The sequence below is a fragment of the Triturus cristatus genome, chromosome 1_2 (assembly GCF_964204655.1).
Source record: "Triturus cristatus chromosome 1_2, aTriCri1.1, whole genome shotgun sequence".
NCBI classification, from domain to species: domain Eukaryota; kingdom Metazoa; phylum Chordata; class Amphibia; order Caudata; family Salamandridae; genus Triturus; species Triturus cristatus.
Window position 1 is genome coordinate 870,310,655 of NC_140580.1, and position 12,245 is coordinate 870,322,899.

A 12,245-nucleotide genomic window follows, 5' to 3' on the forward strand; every position below is an offset into this window, starting at 1 on the left:
TTGGTGAACTGCTGTATGACGTTGAAGAGTTATTTTGCGTTACTTGCGTTAGATGGATTTTGTTCTTGATAAAGGTCCTCTTGGTGGCTCAGGTCTTCGGTTGTTTTCTTGTTCTGCCAGAGTTTCTCGAGGTGCCTGCAGGACCGTCTGGCTTCTTGGAGGTCGTGGTGAACCGGGTGGCCTTAAGGGGGCGTTGATTGACGGGGTGACAGAGGGGTGCGAGCTTGTCAGCGCAGCTGGAGATCCAGTGGTGTAGTTCTTTGGCTGCGGAGTTGGCATCGGTCGTGGCGGAGGGGGGGTCGTTGAGGAGTTTGGTGTTGAGGTGATCTTCTGTGATCTTGTTCCAGATCCTTCGGGGAGGGCGCGGGTGGGTTTGGGTGTGATGGTGGTGTTGAAGGTGAAGTGTACGCAATGGTGGTCTGTCCAGAGGGGCTGCGTGGTGTGATTGAAATGGATGTTTGTCCCTCCTGCGAAGATGTGGTCGAGGGTGTGTCCAGCTCTGTGGGTGGGGGTGGTGACGAGCTGCTTCATTCCGAGGTTGGCGAGGTTGTCAAGGAGGGTGGTGGATTCGGGGTGACTGCGGTTTTCGAGATGGAAGTTCAGGTCTCCGGTGAGGATGTAGGCTGTGGAGGCGATGGCATGGGTTGCGACGAGGTCGGCAATGGTGGTAGCGAAAGAGGCACGAGGCCTGGGGAGTCTGTAGTCGAGGGTGCCATGTAGCGTGGTTCTGGGGCTGGTTTGGATCTGGAAGTGAAGGTGCTCTGTGTTGGAGGAGGAGTAGCTCGTACTGGAGGTGGAGAGCCGGAGGGAGCTCTTATGTGTGATGGCGAGTCCTCCTCCTGGGCGGTGGGGGCAGTCCTTACTTTGGATCTTGTAACCGTCAGGGATGGTGGTGGCGATGTCGGGGGCGGAGGTGGCGTTGGTCCATGTTTCTGTGAGGAAGGCGACGTCTGGTGAGATGGTGTTGAGCAGATCCCAGATCTCTGTGGCGTGTCTGTGGAGGGAGCGCACATTGAGAAGTATGCACGTCAGGGCTTCGGTGGTCTGGGCGTCCGTCGTGGGATCAGCAGTCGTGGGTGGCTGTTGATGATGAAGGATTGCCGGCAGTATCGGCAGGAGAACTGGCCGTGTGTGGTGTTCGTCGTCGATCTCTGGCAGTTGTTGTTTCTTCCGGGGTTGAGTGCAAGGAGGTCGGCGGAGTTGTAGCGGAGGATGGCCAGAGAACCAGGGTCGCAGTCGAGTCGCGGATGGGTTCAGATGGGCCTGCCTTTGGCGCGCCAACGGCAGGGGGGCACAGGGGCAGCAACGGTCCCGAACAGAGGGGGGAAAAACAGCCACAAAAGAAGAATAAAAGACAGAGAAGGTGCAGAAAATGGAGGCAGAAAACGGAGGCAGAAGGCAGCAGGCAGAAAAGTAGGCAGAAGTCAGAAAAAGGCAGAAAGAGGCACACAGGCACAAGAGAGACAGAAAGCCTAAGGGGGACACAGAGGCAGACACAGACAGCAGCGGCCAGCAGAAGAGCAAGGCTCTCCCACTGGACCACCAGGGATGGGGCGCAGGCAGGAGCCTGCGGGTGGAGGAGGGCCTCAACACCTACCAGAGAGATGGTCACACAAACAAAGTTGATTGGCCTTGCCATTGCATGTGTTTGAAATCAACCCAGTAAATTGTAGAAAGATCAACTGTAACTCGAAGGTATAAGCTATTTCCAAAACACAGCATTCACGTGAGTACATTATGCCTCATTGTGGTATAGTAGAACACATTTTTCCTCCTTGAATGACTATGCAGTAGCATCAACACAGCATGCTGGTGCAGCCCAAACCAACACTTCTTCTAGCATTAGGATTGATTGATTTATTCAAATATCCTTAACAAATCGTCTTGCACCAAATTGATCATAGCCCTCTTTCAACAATTGCTATGTGAATATTCAATCTGAACTAGTTTTGACACTTCTGAGTGTGACTATGAACAATGATTTCTTATTTGATTTAATGTGGAGTAATATTCTAAAATACTAATATACTTTCCTTCAGGCTAATGAAGTCACACAGCAGTTCCTTTATAAGGTCAATCTCTGATGTGATTTGCAATATTCTTCTAACAAACAGCAAAGAGTATTTTATTGCTACAACACATGGCCACACTTAATTACCTTCTCACAAAAAGCTTAAATCTTTGGTGTGTTGTTCTTCCATATGAAGTAGATAGTAAGGTGGCAAAATTGAAGAATAAAAGTAGAATATGCATTATAAAATTAATCACACCTAAAATGAGTTAGTAATTTGTTGCAAAAATATTTTATTGAATGTCAATCGAATTAGAAAAAAAGAGAGAGCTTCTTTCCTTAATGTAATGAACTCTAGTCTGCAAAAAATAAACAGGTTGCTAAAAGTATCTAGTTTCTGCTGATCACTGTTCAATTTTAGAATAAAAGATTATAATAACGAACTTCCATTTCTAGTTTTCGGTTGTTTTAACTGCACCTGTAATGAAACTCTGAGACCTGCATTTTACCTTGAAAGCTGGCTCAGCAGCCATTATGAAGTCCGAACTCAACTGTAATAATGTATTACAGTTGAGTAACAACGTCATTTTGTTATTACAGTTAACTAGGGACGTCAAACAGACGGGCTTCTATAGCAGGATCGAAGGCTTTTTTTGTTTTATGCTCTCCTTCAGAATGGGCTTAAAAACATTTCTATTCCCTAAACGCTTGAACTGATTCTTCCACGAAGTCTTCTCTTTGTTACTGCCGATGAACTGAAACATTCTCTCTCCACTTCCTGCACCCTATAACTAACCCCACGCGCTTTACCAACCCATGGTTCATTTATTTCTGTCAACAAGCCACACATATACACACTTTTCACACGATGTTGTTGCTGTTTCCAGGTAAAAGTATTTATTTTCTTTGTGAGGTTGTTAAAATTGCAACCCTCATTAATGCCAAAAGTTGTTATATTGCAGCTTTGCAATATAAAAATGTAAAATAATATTACACACACCTCTCTGCCTAGCAAGTAGCCTCTGCAGGGCCACACTGCACGTCTCAGCGTTTGATATTCTCTTTATTACATTATATATAGTCTGACAGAGACTGGTGTAGTAATGGTGTCAGCTTTGATATTTGAGCTATCCAAATTAATACTCAGTTTTCACCGAGGGTCATTAGTTCAGAGATTTATACGTTTACTGGTGCCAGAGAGACACGTCATGCATGGAACTGAGACAGGGTCTGGTGTATGTTGCCTATATTCATAAACCTAACATTAAGGTAATGGGATATTTCAAATAAATGCTAAAAATGCTTTATTACTGCTAGTTGGTAATTGTAACTGAGTGTGCCATTCGATTGGTGGAAATTTGGCCACCAAATATTTTCCCCTAAAGAGTGTAAATTGTTGTCTGTTTCAAAATGCAGCACGCTCCAGAACTACCTCGTTTGGCGACTGGTACTTGACCGGGTTAGTAGCCTGAGCCGAAGGTTTAAAGATGCCCGAGCCAACTATCGAAAGGTAATCCACATCAATGTTCAATATTTGCATGTTCTAAGCTCGCCCTTACCTAAAGAAGCAACACCATTTACAGCTAAATAGATAAAATAGAATAAACAGAACTATATTAATGGGTTAAAAAAAGGAGAATGGCTGAGAATTCTGTTTCCCATCGCAGTAGTTCATCTCTAGCAATCCCAGGATCCCCAGCAGACATGATTGTCAGAGGTAGGCACAAACAACACTTCAGGGAGATAACAAGATGGGGCACAGCTTGCTCACTCTGAGAGACTTTAATACAGAAGTGTGGGAGACCCAGCCCCTGTCAGGCTGCACCCGGCACAGCCTCCAAACTTTGGTTCCGACAGCCTATCTTCGGAGATCTAGCTATAATTTGTGAAACATGTTCTGGCATCAAGGCCATGTGGTGTGACTCTACACCACAAAAATCTACCTTATGCCACGCATGCTTCATCCTCACCAGATAATATATACATCTCTATTTGGCTTATTTCAGGGTTGGGTTTTATGTTTTCACCTACATGGGTGACACTTTGCCTCGGGTTACAAAGATCTTTCTGTGTGGTGTGACTGACCATAAGTAGATCAAGAATGGTGTTTACCACACGAAGTAGCCAAACTGATCGATAAATGCTGTTGAAAGCCATCCAAGTAAGCTTAAATTAAGTCACGGATATGGATTGTAGCTGGCAGGTCTCTGAGGTGGGATGTTCTTAGTGATAAACAGGATTTGATCAAGGAGAGTTTGAACTTCCAAGTCAGTCAAGCTGAGGTTGTCACAACAGAACAGAGGAGGACTTGGAGTTTGACTAGGGATCTTTCCATCCACAAATATGATAGAATTTATAGCCGCTCCAATGCAGGGGTAACAACTCTTTCAAAAGTAGACGGGCTTTATTTACGATAGAGAGCCAAGGTGGGGATAAATGGTCTGACAGAATTTCCAGCAATGTCTATCATTGCTGCCAGCAAATTTGGACATGCACGATCCACCCACCAAAGTGGGCTACCTTGTAACTGTCTGCATTTGGAGCCAGACGCGGTTGGGGGCAGATACACTCCGTGGCCACATCCTTGTCCTACCCGGAGACGGGGTGCTTGAATTCCGAGCACAGCTGAGATTTGAAAGCATTAACTCTGAAGAAATTCTAAAACCCCCCCCTCCCCCGTTGTTTGACTGTATGACCTGGAATTATCGTCATACTGGACATTATGCGTATAAAACAGTGTTCAGCCGTGAACAAGTCGCATGTAAAATACTACTAGAGGCGACGAAACACGTGTTGGCTTGGGAACCACTGTGAAGACTGTGAAATACATTCTGAGAAAAGAATATTAAATCGAAGAAACTCAAAAGAAAGAGACGAAGATTCACTTGTGTTACATGTTTATTTACATTCTAACTGTTATGACCTTGATTTCTACGTGTGCTTGGGTACCCTCATTTTGATTCTATGTGGTCTTACCGCAATTATTAGGGAGGCTGGTGGTTCTCCCCTACCCTTTAGCACCGTCACTGATTTAAGAATCTTACAGATACCAGGTGTACTCACCATATGCGCCTATTATCTATTACAAATACCACTGCACAATACGTTAACTAACTGTCTGCATTTGTTCACCACAACATGTAGATTGGGCATGTATTGATTTGTTTACATCACCATTTCAAATACTGACTCCATTGAACTGATTGAATCAGCCATTTTGCTGGACCTGCCCCTCAGTACTGGATGATTGCACTGACCTTGTGTGTAGTTGAGTTAACCCAGACCTTAGTTATGTCAGAGACATTTCTCCATGAGTGTATCTGTCACCTTTAGGGCACTAATGTGGATTGATATTTCCCTACACTTTACATATGGAGATTTCCACCCCAACTGTGGAGTCTCCCTATGATAAATAATAGGGAAAAGTAAAAAAGTTTATTTAACTCAAAGAACATATTTTAATGCTAAATAGTGATGTAAATTAATGTTATGTATTTATTTAAAATGTAGAACAAATTTTAAAAAATGCTACTGCACAATTTACTTAAGTTTTATTTATATATTTAATTAATTTAAATGTATTAAATTAAATTACAATTATTTTTCTGAAATTTAAGTTTAAAAATAAATTCCCACATAAAGTACAGGAATTATTTTTTATTATACATTTATAATTTTTAAAGGCGATGTATAGAACTAATTAAAACTAATTGAATTATATTTTAAGCAAACAATATTTTACCCTAATTTATAAATAAAAAAAACAGTTTGTTAAAAGTTGTTATAATTAAATAATAAAATATGTTTAATTTTTTTAACATTAGTTTATATTTATTTATATTTTTGAATAATTAAAATAATTGAATTTATTTAGCATTATTACTGACTATTGGGGATTTATTTTAAGTCCCTACCGCCTTTATGTTCTATTGGAGGGTGTTGTATTACCAAGGGATTGGCCTTGTGTGGTGCTGGGCTTACTCCAGCTCTGAACTACTGTTTTGGTCCCTTTTTGGCTGTAGAAAGTTTATAAGTACAGCTTGGGAATTCCAATCGGCTTTCCATTTTCTGGGTGGGTTGATGTCCTCCTTTAATCCATTCTGGCCCTACCTGAACCCCTCTTCACTCTTCTCTACCCACTTTACTACTAAGATGTAAACGTATATGTGTGAGTAGCTCTTCCTATAAAAGATCGGAAAGGTTGAGGTGGAGATTTACACGTGTAGGTTTGTATATATCCTCTTGCAGTACTTTAGGACTATTATTGTAGTGCTACTAAACATACTACAAAATACAGTTTGGTGTTTTTCCCACCTTTAAACAAAGCAGGTGAACCGTGACTTTGGCAGCTGGGGCATTCAACACTTTTTTGAAGATGCCTGCATCGGCTAAACAGTTAAATTGCACATTACCAGGAGGTCGCACATTCTATGGTGCAATGGAGGGCTGGTCAACTTTTATTCACCAAAGGCAAACTGTAAAAGGGTGAGGTTATGATTTTTTTTTTTTTTTTAGAAATCTTTTTATTTTATTTCCAATAACAACCGGGTACAGGCACATACAGTACAAGTTCACCATTAAAAAAAAAATCTCTCCAATACATATATCATCATTTACCAGCCACATATAAATGGAGTAAGGATCATTACAGAGCACTATGTCCATACAATGTCCAATCAACCATGAGATACAGTGGTACCCGAAGGGCTGCAGATCATAGTGCAACAGATGGCAGGGGCCTGGAGGTCGCAGAGATACTACTCCTAAGGAGGAGAGGCCATCACCTCTGCTGTCAACTGGGTTCTCCTTTCTTTCTGCAGCTCCACCGTCGGGGAGATACAAATGTCCCCTCTGTAAGATTATGCTTTTTAAAAGAACAAAATAAATGTATTTGATGCACTGGGAGTCTTCTCTCAGCAACATGGGGGAAGTTGATTGTTTTCTCATGTCTTGAACTAGGAGACACGTCTGTGTGTTCTGTTCAAGAAAAAATAGAGTTGATATGATGTCACAGGTATGGTACCAAAACAACTACCACTTAATATTGTAGCAAAACATATTGATAGCCAACATACCAACTTGGTAAGTATATATAGGTAAATATAGGTTTGTTATACTTAAGTTCTCATATATGTACGTTGACAATATATATATATATATTCAAAGCACGTAGATGTGGAGTTAAGAACAGAAAATATATACTTACTGCCTCAATATGTTGGATTTTGATACATTTGCAATAATATTTGTGCAGTAAGTTACTCTGTGGTTTGTATTGTGACATGCAGCTGCTGTCCGAAGGTCTGTCAAATATATTTTGCCCCTTTCAAAACCATTTATGTATGCTGTTTAATACCAGTAGTTACCCCATCGAAGAGAGTGTTCACGTCATCAGTACTGGCGGTGATTTTGCAATCAGCAACACAGTTGATTCCCTACTTCTAAATGAGGTATGGAACTGGGAGGGTGTCAGATTGGGCAAGTGCCACATTTTGGAAAATACCTCACTATAGTCCACCTCTAAAAATCACACTTAAACACAAATAGAGGCAGGGTGCTTCTTTCTTGTTGAATATTAGAGGCCCTAAGCAAAGAAGCATTCTGCTCCCAAGATGAATAAACGTGGAAATTCTTAGTTCCTTGTCATAAAATAAAGCTCTTGTGAAACGGAGCAAAGCACTGTGAGCGAGCTTTCTTTTGCCTCCTAGACATCTTACCGTTCACTCGCAAACCCCAGTTAAATTGAAGAGATGCTCATTGTCGAAAGCTAATTAGAAACATATTTTGCCCTAGGCTCTATATGGAACCACCTTGGAGGAAGCTCGGTGGAGGGAGTGCGTGAGTTACGTCAACAGCAACATGGAGAATGCTGTGGGTGCATTGTACGTGAGGGAGACATTTGCTGGTGAGAGCAAAAGGATGGTATGTAGATCAACTTCTAATATATCCTCTGTGAAATGAGTGTTGTATTTCGTACTGTTGAATCTATAGCTCTTCCCAGTAGACTATGCAGTCATTTATACATACTATGTCAGATTAATATATTCGAGGTTATGCACAAAGAATTTCAGGCATTGAAATGTAATCTTGAATTTTTCATAAAAATGCACAACAGACCATAAATTCAAAAAGATTTTGCTGCTGTGAACTTAGCACAATGTTTTATGTGTGCAGAATATTTGCAAGAATATATGCTATTCCATATATATTTTTGCGTACAAGTAGTTTTTTTTATACATTGTATTTATTGGTATGACATGTTTGTTGATGTGGATACAAATACAATGCATCATTTTTTATTTATTTATTGTTTTCGAAGTGCCACACATCCATCAATTATAGTCTAGATAACGGTTGTTAGTAATATCACTTGCAGAAGTACTAGTAGCAGCACCAGCACCCCCCACAAAAGAAGAGCTGAATAACTTCCGAAATGGACGATAAATAAAATCTGTGATTTTATGGCAACCACGGAACAATGCCAGTGGTAAGCAAACCATTAGTGAAAAACAGTTTACGCCGGCAGAAAAGCTCACAACACCAAGCACAAAGCCCCATCGCTTGATTCACCATAACACAAATACCACCAGAGATTGTGGCTGGTAAATAACTCCCTTAAAACATAGATAAACAGAGGTAAAATGCAGGCATGTCCAGCATCTGCAGAAGCCATTTGTGACAAATACAGTCATGATAAGTTAATCAACATAAAGATCTATACATATGAAGTGAGTAAAAAATCCTATTAGCCTCATAGATGGCACAGGGGTAGAATACAAAGACAGAGAGCAAGTTTACACACTAGACAACAGTGGTGTTGAACATAACTCTAGGAGGATCAGATCTGTACCCGATTCTCAGGGTAGCCACTGACCATTAAATGAGTCCGATTTTCTCTGCAATGTCTATGCTCCTGCCTGGCAATATGGAATTCAAGCTACCCAATCTGGAGGCATACAGAGTGGCCCAGCTCAAGGGGTTCTGACAGGAGAGAGCGGTGTTCCATAAAGGAAGTGCCAAGAAGGCAGAGCTTCAGTAAGCCTAAGAGCATGGACAGCAGCCCACCCAGAAGGCGAAATTGATGAGGAGGAGGAATCTGTGTCTGAGGAAGGATCAGAGCAGGACCTCACAGAGGGTCTTGTCATGCAGCTTACAGAGGGGGGAGCTCGCAGACAGGAGGGAGGAGAGGAAACTCAAGCCAGAGCTTGTCAAGATTGACAGGGAGCAAGCTCCAGTAGGAAGGCCCTGTAGCATTGGGGGACCACCAAGGCCCTTGATGTCCCATGCCCAGGGGCTTTAGGCTCACTGTAATGGAAGCTGTACTCCCAGTAAATGTGGTAACTACCAGAGGCATCACCTGCTGCATTTGACTACCTTAAGGAGGCAATGTGCACAGCTCTTGTGCTCCAGGCCCCTGACTATCCAAGGAGTTTATCGTTCATACCGATGCCTCAGACCATGGCATAGGGGCAGTACTATCCTAGCTTAATGAATAGGGCCTAGACCTTCATCCCTAGGAGGTTACACCCCTGGGAACAGAGGTGGCATTCTAGGGAAAGAGAAGCTTATGCTGTGGTCTGGGCACTGAAGAAGTTCAGTCCATACCTATTTGGCACTCACTTCCTGATTCATACTGACCACAGACCCCTCAGGTGGCTCATGCAGATGAGGGGTTAGATTCCAAAACTCTTGCGGTGGTCCATTTCCCTACAGGGTATGGACTTCAGGGTGGAACACAGACCTGGGATAGAACACGCCAATGCTGACGGTCCATCTCGGTTTTTCTACCTTAGTGATGAGAATTCACTAGAGGTTGGGTAGATTCCCCCACTTTCAGCTGGGGGGACACGTGTTAGACCAGGCATCCTAAGGGTGGGAATCCCCCCAGGTTTTGGGCCTTTTCACTCCTGTTTTTGCTGATTCTTTTTGTTGGCCTTAGCCCTTTGAGCACTTTACCACTGCTAACCAGTGCTAAAGTGCATGTGCTCCTCCCCTAAACGTGATGACATTGGTGTATACCTGATTAGCATATTTGTTGTACTGGTACGTCCCTTGTAAAATGGTATACCATATACCCAGGGTCTGTACTCTACATGCTGCTGACGACTGCAGCACTAATTGTGCTGCTCACAGAAGTAGCCTATTAATTTTGTCTCAGGCATGCCACTGCAGTGCCTGTGCGTACAGTTTACTGCCACTTTGACTTGGCATTTCAAACTACATAAACTCCTCTTTTATTACATATAAGCCACTCCTAAGGTAGACCCTAAGTGACCGTAAGGACAGGGTGCCATGTAAGTAAAAGGTAGGACTTGTGTTTATGTTTTACATGTCCCGGTAGTGACTAACAGCCTATTTCGTTTTCACTACTGTGAGAATTACTACTTTCTTAAGCTAGCATTGGGATTTCCTAATACACATTTAAGTTGTAATTATTGATTAGAGCTGAGTAGCTTTTTCATGTTTCATATGTTTGAAATGGTAATGATAATCCCTCCTCACTGGTGAAGTTGGATTTAACATTACTATTTTATATAAATGGCACTTTTAGAAAGTGGACATTTCTCTACTCTGTGTGCCTGACAGCCGTCACCAATACACATCTGGTGTAGGTGACTTTGTGCATTCCCTCTAGACTGCCACAACACAGGAAGGATAGATGAGTACCCATCTACATACATCACCATTATGATGGTCTTGCCTGGGCAGGATTGAAGGGCTGGCCTAATACTTCACTTGGAAAGGCTGTGTCCTGTCCCCACACAAAATATTGATTACCCCCCACATATTGCCAGACAGGCAGGACTGGGCTGAAAGGGATACTTCTGCACTTCAGAGAGCTGCTTTGAAGTCACCCCCACATGAAAGGCACTTTTGGATATAAGTACTGGGAATCTGACACCCCTAAAATCAGACACTACTGGGCTTGTAACTGAAGCACTGCCAGTAGAACTGCTGTGCTGCTTAAAGTACTTTACTGGACTGCTGAAGGCCTGCTTTTCTGTTTGTTGTCCTGCTGCTCTCTGACTCTGCTGAAGGAGACCTGGACTCTGCCTTCCCTCCAAGTGATCTGCAATGGCTTGTTGTCTTTTCTCCTGTTGCTTGAGAATCAGGGAAATCAAAGTCTCTACCCCTGCTCCTGTGCCAAGCTCACTGGATTTGATCCAGATAATTGCAACATGGAATTCGATGCATCTCCTGTCTGCGTTTAGCAGACAAGCGCATTGGCCAGGTTGCGGGGTAAAAAAGACGCATCACATCTGAATCAGCAATTTGCCTCCAGAGATCGCCACATCGAACAGCGTATCACTGCAGCTTGGTGAAATTGACGCATCCCTTTGAATGCGTGGCAGGATCCGGAGCATCGCTCATTGTCTCTTGACTCTGGCACCCATCTTCGGAACTGATGCATTGCCTCCAGTGTGTGGACAAGATCGATGCATCTTGTTGCTTGCGACCATGAAAGGTACTTTGTTCACCAGGGCCTTTGTGGGTCCTATAGCAGGCTAGCACTTCCACTAGGTCGGCCCAAACTTTTACTTTGCCCCAGTCCAGCACGACCTAAAGTAACCTTTTTAGCATTACTTACTTCTAAGCGCTTTATTGTATCTATTCTTTTAAAATTCAATATCTCAACTTCTATGCATTGGATTTTAGTTATTTTGGAATTGTTTTGTTTATAATATAATAATCTATTTTTCTAAACCTGTGTGAAGTATTTTTATGATATATTGATTGTGTTACAGTGTGTGTGTGTGTGTGTGTGTCGCACAAATACTTTACACATTGACTATTTAGATAAGCATTACTGCTTTGTGTCAAGCTACCAGAGGGTGAGCACAGGTTATCTTTTAGTGTGTATCTTGCTTCTCCTGACAAGAGTGGTGGCCCCTGTCTGGCCTGGGTGCATACCTTAGCCACCCAGTAATCCCATTTCTAACACTCATGCATAAAATAAATATGCAAGGTATGTTATTAGTTTGAAGATGTACAGTATTATTAGACATGCTTGCATGCCAGGTGTATCTCATGGCCCTTTGTGTGGTTGTGCATCCCAGGTGAGCTATAAACTGGACTACACAATCAGTTATGGTAGGCATATGTACACCTTTAACATAACACTTGAATAATTGACTTATAGAAATTGAACTGCCATACACAAAAATCTGCAATAAGCAAATCATTGAATAATAAAATTATACTACTGGAGTAGTTTAAGTGAAAACATTTTGTC

General features: G+C 42.4%; 1 protein-coding gene across 2 annotated transcripts in view; it reads left to right on the plus strand.

Annotated features, from left to right (window-relative positions):
- MMEL1 (membrane metalloendopeptidase like 1) overlaps positions 1 to 12,245 on the plus strand; it is an 827,783-nt gene that overhangs the window by 697,781 nt on the left and 117,757 nt on the right. For both annotated transcript variants that reach the window (XM_085609192.1, XM_085609188.1), the window contains exons 12-13: positions 3,428 to 3,521; positions 7,805 to 7,933. In XM_085609192.1, the coding sequence (XP_085465318.1) occupies positions 3,428 to 3,521; positions 7,805 to 7,933 (223 nt within the window). The remainder of the gene's footprint in view (positions 1 to 3,427; positions 3,522 to 7,804; positions 7,934 to 12,245) is intronic.